At 43.9% G+C, this 27639-nt stretch overlaps 2 protein-coding genes and 1 pseudogene across 3 annotated transcripts in view; all 3 read right to left on the bottom strand.

Annotated features, from left to right (window-relative positions):
- The window catches only part of LOC147425270 (uncharacterized), a 122189-nt gene extending 105870 nt beyond the window's left edge, over window positions 1-16319 (bottom strand). The window contains exons 1-2 of one of the 2 annotated variants that reach the window (XM_086500183.1): window positions 16017-16316; window positions 14159-14218 (exon numbers count right to left, since the gene is read on the bottom strand). The gene's annotated coding sequence lies outside the window, so the exon portion shown is untranslated. Of the gene's footprint in view, window positions 1-14158; window positions 14219-16016 lie in introns of both variants that reach the window. The other variant, XM_086500184.1, reaches the window with a different exon arrangement.
- On the bottom strand, window positions 12517-14123 carry LOC147425272 (protein ANTAGONIST OF LIKE HETEROCHROMATIN PROTEIN 1-like). Its single transcript, XM_086500182.1, has one exon. It carries the CDS (start codon window positions 14086-14088, stop codon window positions 12706-12708), a length of 1383 nt encoding a protein of 460 aa, XP_086356308.1. The 5' UTR covers window positions 14089-14123; the 3' UTR covers window positions 12517-12705.
- On the bottom strand, window positions 14229-16007 carry LOC147425271 (trihelix transcription factor ENAP1-like; annotated as a pseudogene).
- Window positions 16320-27639: the final 11320 nt, after the last annotated feature.

Genomic DNA, 27639 nt, shown 5'->3' with positions numbered 1-27639 from the left:
ACATGTTACACCAAGCGAAGTAGATGATGATACACGAAGTGTGCAAGGGAAAATGAAATCCTTAAACAATCATGCTGATCCTAAAATCCACAAGAAAAAGAAGATCAAAGCAAAGGTGGCGAAAGATACAGCAAAGTCTCTACTCTCTTTGCCAATATCTGAGAGCCAACAAACTAAAGTAACACATCTTCCGCGGCGCTCTCTGTCTTCCACTCCTCTCTGTACGGGGCCAATGTCAACTCCCAAATTTCATGACAAATCGGCGGCTTCTCCCTCGGAGATTCCTCTACCTTCTTCTCCAATATTCACCCATATAGAGCTGACTCCACCTGCAACTACCGTCTCAGCTCCTATATCAGCTCCTACTCCACCAGTAGTACCTACTCCTAGTGAGCCACCTATGCCACTTGGGAGTCCTCCAGTATCATCTTCAGGCATCGCCGACTCTACTTCTCTGTTACACCTTTCGGAGAAAGTATTACAAGACTCCAGGAATGCTATCGCCACCATAGAGCTTGGAGCAGAACAGTTAGCTGCCACGCACCAACGCCACTCTGCCATATACGCATCTATGGACGGATCTCCAAAGGTGGCCGAAAGTGCCATCTCGGATCGGGATGCTACGATTTTCGCACTACAACAAGCTTTGAAAATAAAGTCAGACATCATTGAAGACCTTAAAGCACAAGTACAAAAGTTTCGGGAAATGCTTCTACATGGAGATAGGTCGGCTCGGGCTCGGGCTCGGGCTCGCGTGGGGTTTGGATGGACTGGATTCGGGCCACCATTGCATACTGCAGGTCCTTCTCAGCACTTTATGGGACTCTACACACAGCCTCAGCCTCCAGTTCAGTACTACAGTCCACAATACCCTCAGGGGTTTCAGTCATCGCCATCGTCCCACATGCATAGCGTTCCTTGCTGCGACAGTGTTGCTGGTGCACACCGCCATGGCTGTGTCACTCGTCGTCCTCAGTACACTTCCGGACAGGTGTTACCCTCTACCATGCAGCAGCTGGCGACTCCTTTCACAGGCGGCCAGGTTATTGACAACAGAGCCCAGCAGCCTCTACAAGCTCAGCAGCCCCTACAGCAAAGTTCCACCATTGATTTGATGGCTCCACCTCCGGAGACTGATCCTTCGAGTGCAGTTATAGCAACTACTCTTTCTCTGGGATGATGATTGACAGTCTTTTCACCATGACAGTACCGTAGTCATTTATTATTGCAGTTCAGTCTTTTAGCAGTTTCAGTGGTTCTCTCACCGAGACGGTGAGTGGTTTCGTGGCGGGCAAGCTGTAGCAGGGCTACAGTGCCACTTTCACAGGACACACAGTTAGTACAGTTGGCCTAGTCTAGTTCACATTGGACGGACTCTCTAGGCTGGACAGTGACACGTGGCAGGGATACGGACGGTGGTCTAGTGGACATCGTGGCCAGGTCACCACCACTCAGTTTTGGGATAGACTTAGATGGCTGACATTTATGAGCCGTTGGTGGCTCTTTATGGTTGTACATACGAGTAGTAGCTGTTGGGTCATGAGTATCATCTGCTTCATAGATGGTCCAGCGTCGTTGTCTAGGATATAGAGTCTATACACACCACGTCTTCACCATCCCTGCACACATCTGAGACTCGACACCCCATTGTACCTGTGAGTCCTGGGCTGGAGCTCAGTGTGCTGCCACGCCAGAGTCTATATCATTTCTTTGAGAGAGTCGAGTGATATGTTCTGGTCTGCAGTTGTTGTGTCTTTGTGAGCTCAGTTGTTGTCTATTGTTCCTTTGTTTCCAGTCTGTTTTGAGTGAGATTGTCACGCACATTGCACTGAGGAGCACCCACTGTAGAGAGCACGACACACTATCCGCGATACTGTCCTCTAACCCCCTTCCTCTTTCTGTTCTATGCTGAGGCGATGAGCAGATTCTTGGTTTCACAGTAGGCGCTCCCTATTCGAGGTGATGAGCTATTGGATTCTAAGTTTGTAGACGACTCAGCTTTGTACTTGGAGGGCTAGGAGGCGAACATGCACAGGTGTGAGCAGGCTCTTGAGACGTTTTGTTGTGCATCAGGAGAACTGATCAACTGGAGGAAGACGGTGGATTTCTAGGTTGACAGTGCTCCTACGCATGATTGGTTTCCAGGTGAGGGTTTTAGATGGATTCCCCTAGGGACTGCAGTTCGCTACTTGGGTTGTCAGGTTGGCCTGGACTTCTGTCCTGAGCAGCAGATTGCTTCCCTCCTCCTGTCCATCAGGAGGAAGTTGTTACATTGGAGTTTGGCACAACTCTCTTTGGCAGACAGAGTTGTAGTGGCCAACCAGGTGTTGTTGGCTACTATGTGTTACATTACATATTGTTGAATCTTTTTGAGCTCTTGCATCAACCAGGTAGAGAGGCTGATCAGGAACTTTCTGTGGTCAGGGCGCGACACTCAGATAGCCCGGGCCAAAGTAGCCTAGCAAGTCATCACTCTACCTTGTTCTTAGGGGGGATTGGGGATAATAGACCCAGCACAACAGAGCAGAGCCCTTCTTGGGAAGTTTGTTGTCAGAGGACTGCTTCCAGGGGAGGAGTCTTGGAAGGAGTTTTTGCTTCAGCGGCTTAGAGCTCGAGTGCCTCAGGCAGGAGGCCCTTGGAGACCTTCCATCAGATGGATCTTTACAGAGATGCGCAAAGTTGGTCTGAGCAGGAGACTGGAGGATCGTTTTGTTGTGAGCCTGCTTCGCTCTTGGGAGCAACCGTGGAGAGGCCTCGAGCAGCACCAGCCCACTTGCATGGAGGAGCGCTTGAGAGAGCCCCTTGTTTGGAACACCATGGTCAGCACTCAGAGAGACCACCTGGTTGGTAGCAGGCCTCATGTTTCTTGGGGTCCCATGGCAGAGGGTCCGGCACGCACTCTAGTCAACTGGCTTCAATTCTCAGGTTTGCCAGAGGAGTTATAGAGCATCCAGCTGCAGGGCATGAGAGGGGTGCAGAGCATGTGTCAAGACATCGCTCACACCTCTAGAGATTGTTTTGTTTTGTTTTCGGAGTCGGGTAGGGCACGCCCGGCCGCTCCCCTCATACACCAAAAAAGGTATACAAGAAGAACGACCAGGACTATGCACCCAGAAACCGAAGGCAAACGCTTTTGTCACTAGTTTCCTCTGAACTACAAGAGGCGAGAATTATCTACACTCTTAGGGCCATGACTAATCCCTTGAGAGACCCATTTCGCCAACTTGATTTGGGTGTGACAGCGACCAAGTACCTCTGTTCAAAGGCCCAAGTACTACGGGACTTGCTTCGGTCTTCCCTTTGGAGTTGCCTCCTCCAGGTAACTTATCGCTCACCTCACTAAATTGCCGTTGAAACCTGACGGTTTTCCCCTAGGAAATGCCATACCCACTTGGAAGGGCGTCGGCTCATAGGTGGCGTCCGCTCAGGTTGGTGGTGTCTCCCTTTTGCACCTCCCAACCCCTTTTTAGGTGAAGTTGATCCCTCCGGGAGGGAATGGCACTTGGGCGCTCTTGTAGCTCATCTAGATTCGCTTGGGGAGAATTACGTCATTTCCCCCGGAAGGGATCGGATTGAAAGTAACAGCATAGGAAGGGGAGCATTATCTCCCCATCCACCTATGTAGAGCACCCAAGTACCGGGGTATAACTTCACCGAGGAACTTCACCACACGCACGTGCCGTGCGGTTCCGTTCCTCGAGTGCAAATCACGACGTACCCAAAAGGGCATCCGCTTCCTACAAGCCTCCCCACCAAGGAGGATAACGGTCCTTTCTTCAGGGTCCAACGAAGGGTCGATTACGTTGAAGGTGGAGTTGAATCGGTCCAGCCATCTCCCCTTAGATTCATCAACCGCAGTACCAGTTGAGTGGCTCATACCTCTAGAGACAACAGCTCCCAGATGGATGGGGACCTTCACGCGACTGGAGGTCCTCACCGTAGTTCGAGCTTTCTCAGAGACTGTACCCTCCATGTTCTTCGACATCCGGGTGAGGGTCGACTACACAGAGTCTCAGTAGAGGCTCCACAGGTTGCAGAGAGTTGTTTTTAGAGGATCCGAGTATTGGGCATCTGCGAAAGGACTTGTGTCATCAATCCTGACCTTGCAGCTCTTGCGACAATAGGCCATTGGAGGCTTTGGGCTTGGGAGAGCTGCCCACTGGCACGAGTGCAATGGGATCCTGGAGAGTGGTTTTGGAGGGACCCTTTCTCTTCAGCCGACCATCCACGGGTCCCCGTCTTTCAGAACATTGTTCGACTGGGACATCACATACTGGCAGCACGGAGAGAGGCTCGTCCTGCTGCAACACTTCATTGGCAGGAAGAGGGTCTCACAGCAGAGTTCTTGTCAGCCCTTTGGGCGAGGTTGTGGGATGCCAGACAGCCGCGGAGAGTCACTTTGTTCCAGTGGCTAGTTGCACATAGAGCCACAGCAGTGGGGAGCTGGCTAGTACATAGTGGCCTTTCAGCAGCATGTGCACCTTGTGACGATCCTTTGGAGAGTCAGCGTCACTGTTTGTGGGACTGCCCTATGGCACAGTATGTTTGGCTTCAGGTCCTTCGGCTGATGCCAGCTCTTTCCACAGCACGACAGTACACGGGGGTAGCTGCTTGGTCCACCCTCACAAGCCTTGTACTACAGTTTGAGCTATCCTCCACCAACAGGATGATAGTGTTACAGGGGGGTCGTCCTACACTCCAGCCTGCTACAGAGCTTACCCACAGGAGTGGTGCAGTGAGAGAGGTGTATTGGGAGTTCGTTTGTGGCATGACACTCTGGTTCATCTGGCGGGCCCGTTGCTTCCGCATCTTCGAGGCTCGCCTTGTGCCACCAGTAGAGACTATTTGAGATTTTTAACTAAAGTTGATCCATACTCTTAGGGGATAGTGTCACAAGACGGGCACCACGTGCCAATAGAAAAGAACAGACTTTTAGCACTTCAATCACAACTGAACTGAAAGAGAGAGACGACACGCGACACGGAGTGGCGGAATTCCACCCCAGAGAGTATTGGCCCCAACGCCCCTTTCGGTATTTCTTTATATTGCATCATCAAAGTACAAGCCGGTACTCCAGAGTCTGCACCTTTTCCAGGAAGCATGCCAGAGAATGAGCCCTAGCCTCATATTTAAAGGCCCTTGGCCTGAAAAGCAGTTATAGTAAAAAGCCTTTAAAACTCAAAAGCTTCTGGTGCAAAAGCAAAGCCAAAAAGCTGTCAGCGCAATTTACGAAAATCCGTACAACCTGCCACGTCATCATGTCAGCACAATTTTCGGAATCTGTCTGCTGCCCTTAGGGTTAGGGTTAGGGTTTTTGCAATTTTAGGGTTGGGGTTTCCAGAATTAGGGTTTAGGCCCCTCGGCCACATTTGTAAGTTGACTCCATTCTTTAGGCTTTGACACGTCAGCAGTTTGTTACATCTTCCCTTCTTGAAAGAGAGTAATCGTCCGCGATTACAGCATATCTGCAAAACAACTCAAGTTAGTTCAAAAATTTCGGAGGGTCATTCCGAGGGACAATCAGTTTGCTCTTTTTATTAAGGAGTTAGCTTCTCCTTTCTGCTCTTTTGATCAAGGAGTTAGCTTCTCCTTTCGGCTGTTTGATCAAGGAGTTAGCTTCTCCTTTCTCCAGATCAGAACTCTTGATATTCTGGCGTAGTAAAATTAGCCATCACACCCATACCGTACTGATCTTCCACGGGTGTCTTGATGCACTAAAATTACATACTCAGGCAATCTCATCCAATTAGGAATATTCAGTGGTTGGCACATCAAATGCAACACAAATGCTCAAATATGCATGTTACAAGACATAGAAACATAAAGCCACCGATGAACACTCCTCCCGCATAACCTAACAAGGTCCGGGCCGGGAGATATTCAACGACTCCCTCATCACTCCTCCCGCATAAGCTAAAAAGGTCCGGGCCGGGAGATATAGAGGCCTTTTACAACCAAACGCCCCCCAAACCGCAGCTTGCGTCATTTGGAGGTGCTAAGAGTAACCACTGCTCAGACTTCTTAATACTCCTCCTGCATAACCATCCAGGTCCGGGCCGGGAGTCACAACAATAATTATTTTACAAGCATACAACCAAACGCTCCCCAGGCATCGGCCTGCGTCATTCGGAGGTTTTCAAACATACAATGAAACGCTCCCCAGGCATCGGCCTGCGTCGTTCCGAGGTTCAAACAATACCAAAACAGTATTTCTCACTTCTCCACCCGGGAGTAAAGTCACCAATCATTGAAACCAGTATCAAACCAGAGTCAAACAATTCAAATCGGCACCAAAACAGGTTCAAAACAGATACCATCCATTTCAAACAAATTCCAAACAGGATCATCAAACAAGATCAAACAGAACTCAAACTTAAAAAGCAATCTCGACATCAGTCGAGCTCGAAAAGTCGATTGCCTTTCCATCTTGAAACTTGCACCAAAAATTAGGATTAGGTTTCTTCCATAAGGTCGTAGTCGAGGACAGCATGGTCTATAAGCTCTTGGACAAACAGTGTTTCTTTGGCGGCGATGGTAGTCCCAAGATAGCAATCGCATTGAACCTCCAAAGTTATCTGATCGTGAAGAGACATCACTGAGGGATGTTGAGAAATTTCAAGATATAATCTGCTAGGATTTCCATGGCAAGCATTTCAGGATACCCGACTCTGCCAGAAGTTGCACTCCGAAGGAAGATGTCAAAAACTATATAACTTCGGGCAAAAATTTTCTTGAACGCTTGCCAAGTACTTGGAGTATGCTGCTTGGTAGTTGTAGACATCAAGATCTGCATAGCACTGCTTCTGAGACAAAAAACAGTGACTTGAAACAAATCTGGATCCTTCTCTTGCAAGTGATCTTAATTGGCTTATGCCCTGTAAGACACTACGGTGAAGACGGGAGCGGGCCCGATGCGCGATGAAGTAAGGGTGGGAGTGGCTAATAAGTCCGGGTTGGAGGGCGAAAATACCTCGAATCAAATTCCAATAGCTTTGTCTGCTCTTTTGTAGGACCGGTATGCTTTTAGAAAAGCACACGCCTGATACTCTGATACCACTGTCACAAGACGGGCACCACGTGCCAATAGAAAAGAACAGACTGAACAGACTTTTAGCACTTCAATCACAACTGAACTGAAAGAGAGAGACGACACGCGACACAGAGTGGCAGAATTCCACCCCAGAGAGTATTGGCCCCAAACCTTGGCGCCCCTTTCGGTATTTCTTTATGTTGCATCATCAAAGTACAAGCCTGTACTCCAAATTTTGCACCTTTTCCAAGAAGCATGCCAGAGAATGAGCCCTAGCCTCATATTTGAAGGCCCTTGGCCTGAAAAGCAGTTATAGTAAAAAGCCTTTAAAACTCAAAAAGCAAAGCCAAAAAGCTGCCAGCACAATTTACGGAAATCCGTACAACCTGCCACATCATCAGCCAGCGCAAAACGCGAAAATCCGTATAGCCTGCCACGTCATCATGTCAGCGCAATTTTCGGAATCTGTCTGCTGCCCTTAGGGTTAGGGTTAGGGTTTCTACAGTTTTAGGGGGTTTCTAGAATTAGGGTTTGCAGGTTTTAGGATTAGGGTTTCCAAAATTAGGGTTTACAGGTTTTAGGGTTAGGGTTTCCAGAATTAGGGTTTAGGCCCCTCGGCCACATATGTAAGTTGACTCCATTCTTTAGGCTTTAACACGTCAACAATTTGTTACAGATAGTTCAAGAGACTTCAAGGTAGCTCCGATCGCATGCGGGAGCGCAGAGAGACATTCCTTCGACTCTGGGGCCCTAGGCCTTTCTTCACCATGGTCCGGAGTGAGCTTAGATGGCACTACCGTCCACTTAAGTGGCTTTTCCCTCCTTCCATCTCCTGATTTAGTCCTCATTGTACATATATTGTTTTTTCATTGGGAGAGTCTCCCCTTATGGTTGATTTAGCCCTCTCTAGTAGAGGTGGTTGTAGCCCTATGGGTAGTTATATTGACTAATATAAGGATCTTTTTCTCGGAAAAAAAAAGAATAGGAAGACCTGAAAGGTCATCCATCACCTGGGGATCATGTTTGCCAAAGAAGCCATCAGGGTCCAAAAAGAACCTAGCTACTCAAGCACAAAATGACCGCCACTTCTCTGCATCTGTAAAGATCAAAACTTGTAGATACAATCTAATACAATATGCCAAACTGCATACATACTCGGAAGAGCACCCACTGTTGTAACTTGCTTCCTTAAAATCTTCGAAAAAATTGTCCCTTGTAATTGTGTTGAAGAGAGCATACCCACAACTGAACTGTGCAATCAATATCCAATACAATCCTCAAGGGAGAGTAAAGGAACCGGCTCGAGGAACAAGCCCATGAAATATGATGGGGCTGATTTATAACATTGCAAAAAGTTGGGCAAAAAACTACAAGGGCAAAGAACTTGCTATACTAGCCAGTCGTGGCCAAATCTGCACCCTAAATGGGCTGCCCCCAAGGTTGGAGCTCTCCAAAGGATGTTTCGAAGAAGCATCCAAATGTTGTTGATTGCGGAAGTAGGAGCTAGACGTCCCCACCAACTGTCGACAATAAGTGCAAACCTGTTATCCAAAGGATCTCAACAAATCTGGTGTCGAACATCTAGGAAACCACCCATAGAAGGTTGCCATTGTCGGCTAAGAGTTTAGCACCACATGCTCCACCTCTAAACCTCATCCAAGGAAGTCGGATGATTAAACAAGAAGTGGTTCGAGAGATAGAAGTTACCCCCTCTGCCTATCAAAGCCAACTCCAACACATGCACTAGAATATGCACCTTAACTGCTACATACTGGATGAACAAGAGTCACCTGAGGCCGGAACTGGAACTTCCATCCTTAAATGGACAATGGAAAATCAAAGAACATCCTCTACTTCAAGAAGAGAAGAGATCCCCCTCTGTCATCCATAATCAACAATCTGGTAAAAAAGTGCAAGAAGTTTACATCGCTCAACAAGTGTTAAAAGGTACAATGCTCACTTCTATGATATATGGAAATGACAAAGGTAAGAGGGTTTTATTAAGCCATTTGTGTCTATGTTCCATGACCTTTCTTGTGGATACATGTGATAATAAAAGGGTGCTAACCACACTAAATCATCTATGGCATGTATAGCTGGCGTGCAATTGTGGGCATTGGCGATTTCAAGAGGGGGTATGTCACAAGGCTGTGACAGCCACTAACCTTAGTTGTTGGTTTCTTTCCCTTGATTTTTATTTAATTTTTGGGACCCCCTTTTTTAAGTCACAAATGACCGGACATTGTATGGCCAATGTGAAACGGCCGACTGTAACAAACTGCTAACGTGTCAAAGCCTAAAGAATGGAGCCAACTTACAGATGCCAGCCGAGGAGCCTAAACCCTAAGAAGAACAAGTAACAGAAGAAGTCCTCCCAACTTAACGGGGACCCCGTCCAATGGAGCCCCAAGTGACGCAAAAACTGATGACGTGGCAGATTTTCAAAAATTGCGCTGGCAGGATGACGTGGCAAGCTGTACGGAATACCGCGTTTTGCGTTGGCTGATGATGTGGCAGGCTGTACAGATTTCCATAAATTACGCTGGTAGCTTTTTGGCTTTGCTTTTGGACCAGATGCTTTTGAGTTTGAAGGCTTTTCACTGTAATTGCTTTTTAGGCCAAGGGCCTTTAAATATGAGGTTAGGGCTCATTCTCTGGCATGCTTCCCGGAGAAGGTGTAGGGTCTGGAGTACCGGCTTGTACTGGGTTGATGTAATATAAAGAAATACCGAAAGGGACGCCAAGGTTTGGTGCCAATACTCTTTGGGGTGGAATTCCGCAACTCCGTGTCTCTCTCTCTCTCTCTCTCTCTCTCTCTCTCTCTCTCTCTCTCTCTCTCTCTCTCTCTCTCTCTCTCTCTCTCTCTCTCTCTCTCTCTCTCTCTCTCTTCAATTGTTAATGAAGTGCTAAAAGTTTGTTCTTTTCTATTGGCACGTGGTGCCCGCCTTGTGACACCGACAACCAAGAGTTTCACCTGCCAGCACTGAAGACTATGTCGCCACGAGTTGGTCGGGCCAATCGGCACTAAAATCCAAGAAGTAAAGGGTTGGCTAGGCTCAGCTCAAAGTCATTTAGGCCCCACACGACACTTTATAAGTTGGTGGGTACTAAGAAATTAACTCAAAAGAGGCAAACTGGACATATGGCAGCTCCAAGTGAACTTGCAAGGCCATATCAGATAGGAGCGCCCATGTTGAGAGAGAGAGAGAGAGAGAGAGAGAGAGAGAGAGAGAGAGAGAGAGAGAGAGAGCGATTTGGTCTGCCTCTCCTTCATTGTGAGACTACGTGTGTGAGTAGTGGGTGTAGGTGATCACAGCTTTAATGGGTGTTCTATGTAGCACGATGATTCCGCTCTTGTGCACCTCTCTCTCCCTTTGAATACAGCAACGTAATGCTTAGCTCAAGGGCTTTTCATCTGTATGTACGGTTGAGTGGGTTCAAGCGCGATTGCCAAGGCAAGAGCCTCTTGCATAGGTACTCGATTAGCTAATTGCTAATCCCCCACAGGTACAAGTGAACTCGAAGAGATTTCACACGAGAAATCTTATCCGATCCAAAGAGCAAGTAGCCCTACAAGTGCAGGAGCTTGAGGGCTTGCTACGGATGGTACCGGCATGCGAAATGAAGCTCAAAATAGTAGATTACAACCTACTGTGTATTTTTGAAGGTTAAGGGTTTTGACCCTTTTTTATCCCTAATACCCCAAGAGCTTTGAGGAAGCTAGGGGATCACTGTACAGGTGTTCTACTGCATTTTCGGGGCAAAAAACAAAGAATTCAGCGTTCTGCAATTTCTTGCCAGGTTTGGGAAAGTGCTAAAATGCGCAAGGACAGTCACCTTTTGCTTAAAGATTTTGTCTGTGAAGCCTCCTACTGCAGTTATGCTGCCGAAATTAGGCTAGAGTAGGTCATTAGCCCGATAAAAGTGGGACAGATATCGGACGTTGGGGAAGGACTAGCAATCAAGATGTGTGCATTTAGCCTTCCAAATAATCTAAGAATTAATGTGTGCATATTGTGACAAAGGCAATGCCTCAGAAGTGGGAGTCAAAATCATCCATAGTTGAAGGACAAAGCCTCGGGGGTGGGAGTCAAAATCATGCACAATGAAAGGCAGCATATCTACCGTGCATTGTCTATATCCGGAGTCTGTAATAAGAAAATTCGACCTTTAGATGTTCCCCCATATAGCAAGGCGACCTTGAAAAACGATGTAGCCAAGTGACTACCCTCCAAGTCACAAAGCCATGTTGCACACTAGTTAAACATGAAAGCATGTGAATTGTCCGCCAGACAAAATGAGCAGACGGGCAAGCACTCTGCAAACTACAAGGTATATGACTAACATTTGGCCCCAAGCTAGGGTGGCATGATTCTCGCCTAGTGTTACTCCCATACACTTCTGCAAAGTAAGATACAAGTATTTGTCCAATGAGCAGCTTGGAACATCATCAACATTACTTGTGGAGTTGAGCATTTTTGAGCTACCTCAGCTCCTTTGGCACAGCAATCCTGCATCAACTCTTCTCATGTTATGGCATTTGTCCCACATGACCCACCCTTTAATTTGAACTATGAGTGCAAATGACGCTGTCGCTCATACATTGAATATCTGTGCTTGACAATCATGCCCAAGTTCTATAAACTAACCTTAAATTGAAAGTTTACATGAGAACTCAATTCATACTCTCTGTGTGTACGCGCACGGGCTTGTGGGTGTTTTGTTGAGAGAGAGAGAGAGAGAGAGAGAGAGAGAGAGAGACGTTGTGGTGTGTGTGCGCGCTTGGGCCTACGCGCGAGGAAAAACGTTAGTAGGCCTACCTTCATTTCGGAAAGTCCACGATGTCACGACTCAAGAGGTGCGCACATGGAGCTCATCTTGAACCGCAGCGGCAAGAAAGAACGACGTGGCAAGAGTCGCCATCCCGCTGCGGCAAACCCGTCAAAGTAGGGCTTGGGGCGTAGTTAGCCGCTGCGGCCCACCAATCTCGCAAAAAGCAAAGGGGAGAGATGTAAAGCGCACATGTGGCTGTTCGTTCGACCATTCGTTCTCAAAAAAGTGCTACAAACGGATGCGAACTTTTCGCCATTTCGCGCACAAGCATCCGTTCGTGCTTCCGTTCGGTCAAAAAAACCACCTGTTTCATCCGGCCACGTCCTGTGCGCACATGCGTACGTCCGTTCACGTCCGTTCGTTGTTGGACAATCATGCGAACCAACAAACCACACATTGCCAACATCATAAAGATAGCATTTTCCAACAAAAAACGCCTAATAACATTGCACCGAATGCATGGAAAAACGCATGACCAAACAAAATTTCAATGTCCGACAATCACATAAACAAGAGACTGACACTACTAAAATAAGTTGTTCTGAGTACATCAAAATGGTTCATCGCCTCTGATACAGAAGCGCGCGGTATTGTTGCTCATTGGCAGCCATAAATGAAAATGCTAGATAACCATAACAAAAACCCTGTAGCGATACATAAATAAAGGTGCTGCTCTTTGCAGCCATAAAGCAAGCCACATGACAAAAACTACAACCATGTAGAACATGACTCAATCCTCAGACTCCGAATCATCATCAAGCCTTGTAAAACACAACTTCATGAAATTAATAATAAGCTTTATGGATACATAATTAAAACTTTAATTGCAACAAAATACATGATCACTTCGAAAAATAAGAACAATTACTAAATCCACAACCTGCTACACCTGGAACTGTTGCATTTTGAACCCTCAAGCTGCTATGGCGAAATAAGGCTGCCCTTATCCGCAAGGCCATCTCGCGATGAGCAGGATTACCGCCATCATTAGGAAGTGGCTCTTGGGAGTTGGGATGCGGATCTCGCTGATCATGAGGCTCCGTCTCGCCTTGGAGTTGCACAAAGTTGTGTAGGAAACAACAGGCTCCTATCACAGTGGGCGCGAAAGCAAGATCGACATTGAGATCTCGCAAAATACGCCACCTATTCTTCAAGAGACCAAAGGCATTTTCCACTTTCACTCTTCTCTTCAAGATTTTCCTATCAAAATCTCGCTTTTCGCGAAAAAATCGCCCTGCCTTCATTCGATATGGCTTTACCAAGAATGTTCTCGCTTTGTAGGCCGAGTCTACAATCAAATAAGGTCGTACTATCTCTCCTTGAATGTGCAATAGTGGCCTATCCAGTGCTTCTCGTCGCTTGAGCTGACCATACAAGTCGCATTCTTTGAAGTGAGAAGAATCATGAACCCCTCCTGCAGCACTGCAAACTGCACTCCAAAAAAGCTTATTGGAGTCGACAATACCCTGTAGGAGGATGCTCGGAAAACCATGCCTGTTGATGTATTGTGCTGGATAGAACTCTCGTGCTGGCTTTCTTTGTAGACGGATGTAAGTCCCATCAAGTGCCCCAACAATATGCGGCAAACCAGAGATAGCCTCAAATCCTGCCATTATCTGCTCAAGACGGTCTCCACGAGGCACTCTAATGCCAACCCTGTGGAAGAACTCAGTACTACTCAAAATGCGACAAATGATCACCACATATTTGCGAATGGTGCTTTCACCCATGCCAAACAAATTCGTCATGCTTCGTGAGGAGTGTCCATGCGCAAGCCGCCAGAGTACGCAAGAAAGCGCAGCCTCCGAAGAAATAGGCTCTCTGACAAACCTGACTCCACTTGTTGGTAGTAGTGGACGAATCAAGTTTAGTAGCATAAGAAAGGATCTGCGAGACATGCGATATGCAAAACAATAGGGATCTTGATTTGCAAGGCGAGCCGTAGACCAAAGCACACTGTGCACACTGCGAAAGAACGTTTGTTGACGAGGAAAACACCACCATACTCTTGGTGCAAAACGCCATGCCACTGACTCAAGCGCACCCGCCATCCCACAACACAACCATGCATAAGTAAACATAAGTATGAAGAATTTGTTATCTTCCAAATCCTCCAAGCCTTGACCATGTGATGTACCAGCCAGGCCTAGTGTATTGTCACTCAATAATGTCATCATCCCAAAGAGATGCACCCACTCTTCCATCCTATGATTTAAAACGAACATACTAATTTGGAATCACAAAATAACGCAAAGCAAATAAATATCCAAACTACCAAGTTGAGTTAAGACATACCTGAATACGAGTAAGGCCGCACACAAGACGACACAATGGAATGTGCTACCCTGAACTCACCTGCACAAAAACAAACATGTCTGTATATTAATTACTCTGCAACGAAATGTGGTAGTCAAAACAAATGGAGATTTTACTATGGTGAAGTTCAAATAAACTTAATGCTCTGGCTTCTTAGAGATAAGCTTGGCGATCTCCAAGACGATCTGGTGACGCTTCGTCTCTTCCTCCTCTCTGATCTTTGCGAGTCTCTCCTCATGTAGCATCCTAGCAGTCTCAAGCTCTCGCAAAGTGTTTGTCTTCTTGTCTTCTGCACGCTCGTAGGCCTCACACATCTGTTTCATCCCATCTCCCATTGTCTTGGCCACTGTGCCCAAGCTAGATTTCTTCGGTTGCTTCACTTTCTTGCCAAATACGCCATCCAAATCCACAGTATCAGGTTGTGGATTTTGGCCCGAGGTACCATCGTTCTCCACACCATCCAGGTCTATGGGTGTATCTGCTGTAGAGGATACAAGCCTGTGGGTCTCGCTGTCAAGGGCACCAGCTATGCCGGAGCACTTTGGAGTCTTCCCCCACAAAGCATCACACTGGTCAAAAAATGTCCAGGTGCTGCGAATACTGCCAGTAGAATTTTGTTTTGAAAGCTCTTTCTTGTGGAGCTTCTTAAGTGTGTCGATTCGGTTTCTTGCATGCTCAGGATTGAAGTTACCTGAGATCTCTCGATTTAGAGCAAAGACCAAATCTTTCCAATCCTTAGGGCGAAAATTACCCTTCTTGATGTGTGACCATTGCTCCTCATAGACTCGCAAGAGAGTATACGTGCTTTTGTCGTCCCATATAACTGTCGTTGTCCTCGCACGCTTCGATCCTTTTGTGCTTGTGTCTGTTTCTTATGGTGTCTGCATTGGTGGTTGAGTCTTTACATTTGTGATCTCTGGCTGCTCGCTCGGAGCCTGCCTTTGTGAGGATATATCTACCTTCGATAGTTTTTTCCCAGTTGAAGGAGGCGTAACCATAGCCTCCTCCATCAAGCCGACGTAAGAAACCTGCTCAAAAGGCGTGGCGTCTTGGGAAAGAGGAACATACTCCTCACATTCATCTCCCACTGGCGCCGACTATAAGTGCATTGCCCAAGAGGGCCTAGCAGACACACCAACCTCCCCTCGCCTAGCTCTCCGCATGCCAGCCGTGACTAGAGGTAGCTAAGACATTCTGCGAATATTGATAAATATGCATAAAATTTCGGACATAATGATTGTAACGCATGTGTCCATATGTGTGTGTGTGTGAAGAAAAAGAATGAATTCTTCCTCCTTCTGCAATGATGCATGATTCTCGCTCTTCTTATGCTTCGCTTGTTTTTCGATTGAGAAGTTGAGAATATGTAATGCACATGTCTACTTCTATGTAACTGTGTGTGTGTGTGTCAACACCATAGAGTATTGTCGACTTACACCATAACTGAGACAAAGCGCTTACCATGCAAGAAACGCAAGAAACGGTGTGTGTGTCTGAGAACACCATAGTGTATTTCAACTTACACCATAAACGCAATAAACGGTGTGTGTGTGTGTGTGTGAGAGAACACCATAGACTATTGTGAACTTAAACAATAATTGAAACAACAATGCTTACCTTAAGAGCAGAAACGAAGGGAAACTTCAATGTCAACTTACACCATAATTGTGTGAGAACACCATAGACTATAGACTATTGTGAACTTACACCATAATTTACTTCACAATGCTTACCTTAAGAGCAGAAACGCAGGGAAACTTCGAGAAAAAATTTCACCATAAACACAGGAAACGGTGTGTGTGTGTGTGTGAGAACACCATAGAGTATAAGCGCTTACCTTGCAAGCAGGAAACGTAGGAAATGCAGGGACGCAGGAAACGCAGAAGAAAGGCAGAAACTTGGTGGCCGTCGTGAACGCGTCGAAGGGGGGGCTCGTTGCGTTGGCAACGTTGGCCAAGCGTTTAGCATGCCTCCAAAAAAAAAAGGTAGGCCAGCATATTTAAAACTCACCGAACGCAAGGGGTGGCCGCATCATGTGCGCACCACAAGAAAGCGTGTTCGATGGAGATGGGGTAGATTGTGTGCGGGAAGAGGGCTTGATGGCAGTGCGCTAAATTTTCGGCTGCCTTGCTGGTAAATCGTGCGCACCCTTTCATTGGATCCAACAAATTTTGGTGTCCCCAAAAAGGGATGAAGCTTCGGTGGATGCTTCCTTTTTTTTTAATGAAAAAGGAAAGGTTATTTTTTTATTTTAAAAATGCATAGTTTTTCATTGGTTGAAAGAGAGATGAGATACTACGTTGCCTACTAGTTGAAATCTTCTTGAGATTCCAACTTACAATCTCTTACCCCCTCCTCTCAACTAACCGTCCCCTCCTTGTGCTCCTCTGTTTTTGCCAGCAATGTCCGCCTCTTTCGCCTAGTCCTGCATATTGCATGCTCACCCCACGGCTTTCTTGTGAGCACCAATGAGGCCGTCGTGCATACTCGAGCGATTTACAGGGCAACGTAGCAGAGATGTGCAAGGCAGGGCGAGCTGGAGTAGATTGCACACATTGCATCCTCAACCCAAGACACATAGAGTTGGAGCGACTGTGCACGGCCAGATGCAAGTGATCACATAGCTGCAAGAGATCTCCAGGAGCGAGAGAGAGAGAGAGAGAGAGAGAGAGAGAGAGAGAGAGAGAGAGATATGAAAAGAAATGAAATGTTTATTAACATCTACAAAAGGCCTCAAAGACTTATGAGACCAATACATCACATCCTCAGAGAGAGAGAGAGAGAGAGAGAGAGAGAGAGAGAGAGAGAGAGATGTGTTGTCACAACCGAAGGGAGCAAGGAGTCTTGGCTGTCGATCACAGAACCTAGTGCAAAACATATTTGAGGGAAAAAAACGTTTTTAGAGTATAGAATTTGTTTGTGAAGTAATGTGTAACTTAAGATTCATAAGATGTCATACCTTATATAATTTGAAATTTCCTTGAGCCATTTGTAATAAGATAAATTTGAGTGGATAGGAAGATAGGTACCTTACATCAGACCAAATCATGGGTATTGGACCAGCACTGTTAGGTTGTGGAGCGGCATCTTTTGAGGCTCCCTCAAGTTTTGGAGCAGCGAGTGGATATGCAGGCATTGTAGTTGGAACAAGTGGAGCACGGTGTGCTACAACAGGGGGAAATGATGTGACATGTGAGTGTGCAAAATGTAGAAGGATTGCTAGTAGGAGGTATGAAGCTTGTTAAAAGTGAGAGCATCATCGCAAGCTCAAGGAAACTATATTTATCTTGTCCGATTCTTACATGACACCATATTATATCAAAGCTTATTATTACATGCTTCAAACAACACACAAAAGACCTTTACAAGGAAATAAGGAATCCATCCTCAAGGATGTACTGAACGATATGTGCATGCATGGGCTCATACCTCAAAAAGCGGGATGATCCAATGTTGGTGGGTTTGAGGGACACCCATATCACCATTAAGAAGCCTAGAAACAAGGAGTTGTTTCTAAAAAGAGCAACTATCATGATGGCCATGAGAGCTCCCCACCCAAACATTTATGTTGCTTCAATTTTTTTGGGGATGCATCAAATAAACTTTTATGATTGAAATTGAGGAAGAATTCCTTACCATCGGATTTATGCAAGAGACAAACGCACACAAAGGATGCAATCACATATGAGATCAAGATATTGGTTACCTTCTTTTGGATAGACAATAAACGTGTGTCATAGAATTAAAGGATGTATGCGAGAAGTGCATTAAGAGAAAATTGAGGGAAAATCATCTAATGTATCTTTTGGACCAACCCTAGGTGAATGTTTTCTACAATTTATGATGTTCACTTATCATTACTAGCTTGTATCTTGTAATATTATGCATCAATGTCTTTGCACATAGGTATAAGTTGGACCTTTCAAAATTAGCACGTTCTTTTATGGAATCATAATTTGTTATATTTCTTCCTTTTGATGGTAGCACCTTAGAATTTTCAACTTGATGAAGTGGAGAAAAGGTTGATTGCTTGCTTGGTAAGAGTGCTTAAAGTGTTGGTTTTAAAAAATTGTTCAACATTTATGATTCTTTATAGAAGTAACTTAAGGTAAGGAAGGGACTCGCTTGTAAGTTGTTGCTAGGAGAGTTGAGCCACACTTGGAAAAACCTTTCTATTTGCACCTAGAAAGCTCTCCAGTGATACAACATTGGTTGTTTCACATGTTATCCAAACAGTTTACTTTCATCCTTTATACTTTATCCATTGAGCACATGAATGGAATAGTTATACTTTAAAAGCCACATTCTTGTTGCATCCATTGATTTTAATCCAACATCTCTGGCGGCCCGTAATTTCTTATCATGATAACTTTTTGGAGCTCTGTTTGTGTATAAATGCTTTTGTGTAGTACTCACCTTAAGTTTGGAAATTTCAGTATTACTAATGCAGTTGTATACCAAATATTGAAAAACTCCATTGAACTTCACTTCATGTACCCTTTAAAAAGCATAGTCTTATGCTTTATTAAATCATCAAATGCACTTAGTGATGTAAAAAATAGAAATAACTTGGACTTAGCTTTGATTCCAAGTAGAACAAGACTCTCAAAACAATTGTTGCTCACTATTTAGCTCACATCATCTATCAACACTCACCACAAGTGATGGGATTGAGGCATGGTTGTCTATTGTGTTGAAGAGGGAATGATCATCTTGAACTATCATGCTACTACCTCAATATTAAAAGACGTAAATATGCAAATTGTCTTCATGTCTAAGTGAGATATCTTCGTGTTATACCCGATACATTAAAATAAATTTTCATTTGATTTTAATAATAAATTTAATCTTCATTGAAAACAATGAGGTGTTTTGTTGTGCATATTCCTTATTTCTTGATTTCTATTTAAGGTTGCTTGGAAGATCGGTAAGATAGAGAAGAAGCAAAGAGAGAAGGAGGAGGTTCAGCGCTACCGTGTAGCACATACAAATAGCTACAAATATCAATGCAAGTGCTCGAAGCAAGGGTGTCAAGAAGGTGACTCGTGGTGGTAGCATGACTGACCATCACCAGCAAGCACCATCTAGCATAGACAACTAATTGTACTTCTTGGGCGCACTTGGCACATTACGAACCTTGAATGCAATGGTCAAAGAAATGATGTGCAAATCTCCACAAAAAGTCATAATGAATGAAAGCAAGATGATATTGCACTATTGAGGACAGTAACCTTCTTCTCCTTGTCTATATGGTCATCCTTGTGAGAACTTATTCAACTTCTATCATGGTTGGACATCCACAATGTCTCTAACCCTCCTCTTGCAAAATCCAGGGATGAACCTCTTATCACAATATGGGCATCGAACTTGAAGATATGAAACTCTTGTCCAAAATGCCACCTTATCTGATTAATGCTTCTTGGGAAGCTCAATCAGATTTGGTAGTCACCTAGTTGTAATGTATTATTGATCACAAAAAAAAGGGCCAACATCTCACTGCTTGGCTGCTTTTGCCCTATCTATCCTTGACTCAGGAGTATGTCTTGGACGCAAAGCCTTACACCCTAGTACATTAGGGTGCAAAAGAGGGTAGACAAAGGACCTTTTCCTCAAAGTGAGAAAATGTCTACAACTTGTAGTGAGTAGGCTCCCGATAGCAGCACAACTCGGAGCATGGACAATCGTTGAACTTGTGACATTGGTGTTTGTCATGCCTAGATTTGCAGTGGTTGATTCTTGGAAACATTGACAAGCTATGACATGTTGTTGTCGATGGAGTCGTCCCAGATTATGATCCAGAACATGAGCATGAAGGAGGGATAATGGCTAGAAGGAGCATGAGAGCCAGCCATAGTCAACCTTTTCAATTTTCTTGATGTCATCCTCTGAGAGTATATGGCCCCAACCATGTTCTTGTCTCTGAGGATGTAATCGTGCCATGCCACCCAATCAGCATGTGTTGGTAGCATCAACACCGCTAGCAACATCGAACAATCACTAACAACCTGCTCCCCACCACCACGCCCCCGCTTAGAGTCAGTCCTACGATACTGTAGTTCATACATGGCCTATTGCATCATTCTAAGAAATTTCCACGGCTTTCTTAGTCCCGTGCAGGTTTGAGACAAGCTGGAGCTTTCTAATGTGCGCAAGTCAATAGACAAACAACATTGACAAGAGTTGTCCCTGACCGCGAGAGAGAGAGAGAGAGAGAGAGAGAGAGAGAGAGAGAGAGAGAGAGAGAGAGAGAGAGAGAGAGAGAGAGAGAGGGAGAGAGATAAGTCCGGCCACCATGGCCATCCTCCACCTCAAGTGTAGTACATTTACCAGTGAAGATGCGAGCCCCTTTTCCGGAGCTCATCTATGGTGATTTGCTGGCTTCATGTGGCGGCTGCTGTAGCTGGGATGCGATGTCGTGCCCTGTTTTTCATGACCGGCCACTAGCTCTTCATAGAGGTCCAAGATTACTGAGCAGATCTTGTCTTTGCACACATAATTTGCAGAATAGAGACCGAGCTAGTTTGCGAACTAGTTTAGGCCATGGTGTGGCTGTTTTTTTTTCACGCCACTATGAGCTCGACTGTTTCTCTCTGCCATGTCGTGCTTGTATGCTGCATACCACTTCAATAACTTTACTGAAAAAGGAGATGTCATAAGCGGATGCATAGGGAGAGGAGGGATTCACAAGATACACAGCGGCAGAAGTGGATACGCAAGGATCAAAGAAAGTTATTATGAGCTCACAGTCCATCTGCGCATGCGCGGACGGACTCCGTGCTCTTGAAGCTAATATATCTTAAGGCATGTACAAGTACACGTCACATGAGACTAAATGCAGGGGTCCACTATCATGAGCTCGGAGTCCGTCCGCGCGCACGTGGACGAATTCTGTGCTCTTGAGGCACTAGTGTCGTAAGGTGTTAGCGAGTAGAGGTAGCAGTAGACTACATTCTTGGGCTGAAAAAGGGTTCTCAAAAGAAGTTGGACTTTTAAGTAGAGATGATATCAAGCCCGTGTGCATGCGGACGGGCTAGGCTACGTGTATTTCATGTGAAATTTGGTGCTTGAAGGTGACCGAATTACCTTCGGGATTTTAAGGTGCTACGGGCGACATTTCTTAATATTTGAACTATGAATTCGGTTCATTAATCCATCTTATCTGGGATGCTATGGCGGTGTAGGAATTCATAATGCAAATATTAAAAAAATTCCCTCCATAATACTATGAGAAATCTATGGAGTACAAATGTAACCGCATTCGAAAGGAATATATGTTTCATGTCGTCTTGCCTTTGAGTGGGTGGGATTGATGTGTTCCTATATTCCCCTTCCCACTTTGCTTCCTACCATCAATGTTTGAAAAAGCTTTATACTTTGTTAGTAGTCTATGATTGACCCTCCAAGTTCCTAACAAAAAAATTGGTAGCTTGTTGGTCCTGCAATAAACTAAAAAAATTCAATGTCACCAAGATTATTGCTAGCGCATTCAACTTATAGCATTTCCACCTCAACCCTTTGCAGATCTTCACACCTAGATGGGGTCATTCTTCCCTTGCCACTCATACTTCAAGGATATCCTTGTAAGAGCGGCTCTACCTAGCGGTGGTGTATTTTACCCTTTCTTTCAATTGGGCACGCCTACTTGCTCTACTTTCAATTTTCAATACATAGTATCTTCCCAAGATGCTTGAACATCTCGAATTAGCTTCAAAAGCACCATTAATCCCTAGGATTTGACCTCAGCACGTAGACACTAAAAAGACAAGCTTAACCACTAGGCTATTCGCCTTGGCTGCCCTTAGGGCTCCCTTAAGCACTAAAAAAAAACAAATTACCCCCCCCCCCCCCCCCCCCCCCCCCCCCCCACCCACCTCACCTCACCTACCCTACCCCCTACCCCTACCCCCCCCCCCCCCCCCTTTCTCCCTTCGCTTTTTTTCCCCCAGCCTTCCCTTTTCCTTTCTTCCCCCCCCCCCCCAAACTAATTAATTAATGGTTTGCAAAAAACTCGTTTTGGCTACCTACTTAGGGCGATGACATTAGTGACAAATGGAAACCAAATACACCTTCAACTATAAAAGTCTTGAAAATGGACATACCCATCTTCTATTACATCCCTTATCACTACCCTTCTCTTTACAATTATGATTGGTCGATCCTTTTTTTTCCTCTCAAGTCTTTTTTTCTTTTCTTTTGGCCCCATACCAATGCCCTTCTCATTACTAAGATAATCGTATTTTGAACCCTAAGCTAAATATTTTAGTAGTATTTGTATGTAATTCTATAGCAAAAAATAAATCTCTAGCATCACACAAAACTCCACACCCTTGTTCATTATACTCCATACCACCCACTAAGGGTTTCTGATATGCTTGAGCACCCACCTTCTAGTTAGTTCTACTGAAAAGATTACCTCACCACTAGAGCTAGCCTCGTTTATTAGCCTCTCTAGCCCAACTAACTTCATTGTAGTCAGGTTCTCACACCCATTCGATCTCTCTCTCTCTCTCTTTCTCTCTCTCTCTCTCTCTCTCTCTCTCTCTCTCTCTCTCTCTCTCATGTGTATATGTGTGTGCATCCTTAAGTGTTATGAGCTTGCCAAGTTTTCTAATCATTCTTTTTTATGATAAAACTAAGAATGAGTCATTTGCCAACCTTCCGCTTAAAAGCACAACATTTTTTCATTGAAAAATCCATCTAATCTTAATGAATATATATTCTAATTTTATAACACCCTAAAGCACTCTGAAATCTAGTGGACCCTTAGAATTTTCCATACAACGGGCTAAATCAAAATCTTTCTACCATTCAGTGGAATAAAGGCATGTCCACGTCTATAAGTCTATGGTCAGTTATTAAAGCAATGTTGTTGCCAGTATCATTCATAGATTTTCTTCATATTTTTTTAAAAAGAATTGTTTCCATGCTCTATTGGCAATGCTTTTTATGTAGGTGCATAAAAAGAAACCTAGAAGTAGATTAAGAAATAAAAAGATTACATCAAACTGCAAAGAAAAGGGATTATAGATAAAGGAGGGGAGACCAAAAAACTGGATACATCCTTCTAGCATCATTATCTCTAACAATTTTATCAACTTGAGAGCGGGAATGAGCAAACATTTCTTTCATTTAAGACACTAGATGTTGAGCTACCTTGTTGAGGTCCCACAAGAATAGGTGAGTAGGATCCTTGAAGGAGTTTTCATGGAAAGTAGCATTCTCTGAGCACCAAGTATGCCACAAGTAGAGACTTCTCCATATGTTCCATAAGGGAATGTTGTCTCTCTTATACTCTCCAAGAAGTTCTTCAGTAGTAGAGAGAGAGTAAATATACACACTTTTTGAAGTGTTCTCAGCATATTGGAGCTAGTTGGACATGAACCAAATAGGTATTGTAGAGACTCTACTATAGAAGAGCATCTTGGGTACATATCATTGTCAATGTAAAACCTTTTGGATTTTCCTCTTGTCTAAAGCCCTTGTTAATAATGACGAACCCAGCGGGGGGGGGGGGGGGGGGGGGGGGGCTCAATATAATAAAAATTGCCTATCATGTGGGCTAAACATTGGGGATTCTTTGATTCAATATAATAAAAATTGCCTATCATGTGGGCTAAACATTGGGGATTCTTTGATTCAATATAATAAAAATTGCCTATCATGTGGGCTAAACATTGGGGATTCTTTGATTTTATATTTTTACATATTTTTACATACAAGAGACTATTGAAAAAATATCCTTGGAAAATGTTTTACAAATTGAACAGGAAAAGGGTCCCTTTTACTAGTGAGAAATTCATAGGGAAGGGGTTTTATAAATAGTGCTTGAATGCATGTGATATATAGGCTTTAAATATAGTGAAACCCCCAAGATGAAGAATGATCCATATAAGATACTTTGCTTAATTTTGGTGGGGTAGTCCCATAGGTTTCTAATCCTATTGTTCCAATGTCTGAGACTCTAGCAATAATATCATTTGTTGTTGAGTCTTTCTTTGATCATAGTGTGGATTCTTGAGACGTCGTGGGAGAATTTCTTATAGATTGAATGCTCTATCTTTATCAATGAGCTAGCTTTAATTAAAGATCTACAATTTGTGTGAGCTTGTAGTTAAATCCATCAGTCAATTCAATATCGTACGTTAAACCAATGGTTGTCTCTATATACATATTTCCAAGATTTTATGCCTTTCTTGAAACATAGATAAGAGTTTCTATCAATCTTGAGCTTATGCTTGTTGTCAGCAAAGGAACCCAGCCAAATGGAGAAAGAAGTGATGTTCTTGGGGGACTGCTTGGATGCTTTGATGGAATTCCAACCTTTCTACAATCTAGAAGTCAAACTTGAGCTGCCTTGCTTAAGATTTTTTGTGGAGATGACAATATCGTTAAAGGATGAACCTTTCCATGCTTTGTACTCCTACACAAAATTAGATGAGTTATTCTTTTTTAGTAGACAAGGACAAAAGTCATCAAACTTTATGGATTTAAATATCCATTTTTCTACCATCTTATCAACCATCCTTTGTAGATTGAGCACACTCCCTCCACTGGCTTTTGATTGGTAAAAAATTTTGCTAGGAGACCCTAAAAATCTTGTTATGGAGGTTCCCTCCTCCCCACAGCAATCTTCTTGATAGTCCATTATGTCATATATTTGTCTTTTTCTCAATTAAACTTTTGCTATGGGAGTAGGTTCCCTCCTCTTCATAGAAATCTTATTGGCAATCTATTATGCCATACTTTGTCTTTTTCTCAAAATTAAACTTTTGTTTCATTGTAATTTTCATGTTGAAACCTTTAAGGTCCTAATTATTTGACTTTTTGTCATGTAACAATATTTAAGAAGCTTTAGAAATATAATTAATAGTTCTACTGTGGTGGTATTGTATAGAAAGCATGGGGCTCCTTGAGCTCCAAATTAAAAAAGCTCTAAATGTTTTGTAAAAAACTATAAACTGAAAGCTCACATGTTTATTATCCCTGCTTGGTAATGGTAGCCACATGGTAACCATTAAATTCACTGCTAGGGTACTAGATTACATGTAGATGGTATGGTAACTATCATATTTATGTTGCTAGCTAACCTCTGGTTTTGATGGTTACCCTAGGTTTGATATGTTGCATGCCTCCTCCTCTTCTAGAAATAGCTTAAACTTGCTACAAGTTTACTAAGTATAAGCCATTGACTTTAAAAGGTACTAGATTAGATGTGGACAGGCTAGTAGCTGTCAAGTTTATGGTAGTAGCCAACCCCTTGTGTTATCATACGTCAAGTAGGTCTTGCCTTATGGTGGGATTAGAGCTATCCAAAACATAGGGAAGCTATTTTCCCTTGGGACCTGACAAGTATGACTTAGGTCGCTACCTTCTATAGCTAACTTGTTTAGTAGCTACCCCTTCATTTGTGGTGGGGTTTTCACTTGTGGTAGCTACCAAGACAATGGATCTCTACCATGTTCCTTGGCACTATCGCTATCACTTAGGTAGCTATCCTTTTGGCCGGTTGCTTGCTTGCATGGTATGTAACCTATTCCTTGCTAGCTTCCTTACATAGTAGCTACCCTAGGGGTGAGCTTGTAAATGGTCCTAATTTAAAGTGAGGTAGCTACTAGATAGGTAGCTAGCCTTTTGGCAATTTTCTTCACTGCCTATTATGTAACCAATCCCTTGCTAGCTTCCTTATATGGTAGCTACCCTCTAGGGTTCAACTTGCAAGTGATTGTAATTTAAAGTGAGAAAGCCACCAAATAGGTAGCTTTAAGATAGGAAACTACCTCATTGAAAACTACAATCACTTAAAAGTTGACCCCTAGGGGATGTCGACCATGTAGGGAAGCCCTGAATAATCAACAACCCTTGAATGCAAATATTGGATAGGTAGCAACCAGATAGGTAACTACTAGAAAGGTACCTACCAAATAGGTCTCCCATGTAGGTAGCTACTAGATATGTAGCTAATATAAAGGTAGCAATGAGAAAAGTAGCTACCAGAGAGGTTGCTACCAGATATGTAGACGTTAGATGGGTCTGCCATGTAGGTAGCTACCAGATAGGTTCATAACAAAAAGGTAGCTACCACATAGGTAGCTACTAGATGGGGAGTTACCACTTTACTTGCATTGAGGTTGGGTGCCACATGCTGGTAGGTACCAAACATTGTTACTTTTGTTGATCCTATACATAGCCACCTCATAGGGGAGCAACTTGAAGAAGAGCTTTAAGACAACTTAGTCTATATAAGGGTAGCTATGTATGAAGTGCATGCAAACTACTAGCTTCTTATACTTAAGTGATGGTTGTTTAAAGTGTGGTGGCTACAAAGTACAAATGTTTTGGTTACGTTGTGCTTGGACAAATGGGTCAAGCAAGTAGAGCTTTTCCTTCAATTTCAAAGGATCCATCCATATGTGAGGATTTGGTAACAAGCTTTCAAGAAGCTGAAGCCCTACTTTGTCTGAAAACTTAAGGATAAGCACACATGCTAGCGCATAACACATGTCAAATGTCTTTCCTGAGAGAGCCCTAAACTAGATAAGGCAAGGTTCTCTTGCCTTGCATTCAATCAACTGGAGTTGCCAATGTGACATTTTCAAGGCTACGGACAAGTGCATGCTCAAACCTATAGTTGTATAATTGCACTATGGTACTCTATTGTGTGTCCAATGCTTGAAGGTGCCATCTATCACAAATTTAAATTTTTAATGGGAGATTGCTCTAATTGTGGATCCACAAAGATGCCAACATGTCCGAGGGAAGAATCTACCATGGAATGTGTCATGATAGTCAAGCTATTTGAGGACGTTGAGGTTGGCTCACATATGCATGTAAAAAGAAGAAGAAGAAATTCTTGTCTTTCAAGAAGATAAACAACATTCAAAGCGCAAAATGTGGTCCAAAAAATGCATTGGTACTCTAACTAGGTTAGAATATTTGTCCAAATTACATATGTTTGTGGTGCAAAGGCGGTCCAAAAATACTATCACTTTTACATATCATATGACAAGAGTCATGACACCCTTTTTGTTCAACATTGTTTCATGCTACATTATGAATTGTTGCAACAGCTTGGCATAACATGTGAGGAACATTGAGTGTGGTCAAATGTTGTGACTTCTCAATTCAAGCATGAGCCATAAGACCCTTTTACTTTGTTTCTAGGTACAACGCATTCACCGGTATCAAAAGGAATTGGGAATTTTTAGGATCAGGTCATGAAAAAAGTGAGAATGATGGAGATGAGGCTGTCACGAAACACCATCTCACTCATGAGCAACTGAGTCCAATGGCATTCTTGAGGGAGACGATGTCCACAGATGTTGAAGCTTCATATCCATCAAAGGCTTGAATAGTTTCACGAGTTTTTTGGGAGAAAAAAAAGGTTGATGTTTATCAAAGTCGTAGGTGGATTGTAAGGATGTCCCTCATGAACGCAGCATCCATTGTGTGTCAAGCTATTT

The sequence above is a fragment of the Adiantum capillus-veneris genome, chromosome 25 (assembly GCF_014529385.1).
Source record: "Adiantum capillus-veneris isolate H3 chromosome 25, ASM1452938v2, whole genome shotgun sequence".
NCBI classification, from domain to species: domain Eukaryota; kingdom Viridiplantae; phylum Streptophyta; class Polypodiopsida; order Polypodiales; family Pteridaceae; genus Adiantum; species Adiantum capillus-veneris.
Note: the sequence above shows the minus strand (reverse complement) of the source record. Positions and strands in the feature narration are given on the sequence as shown.

Coding starts and splice junctions, on each gene's coding strand:
- LOC147425272 (XM_086500182.1), bottom strand. CDS start 14,088: ATGTTCGTTTTAAATCATAGGATGGAAGAGTGGGTGCATCTCTTTGGG.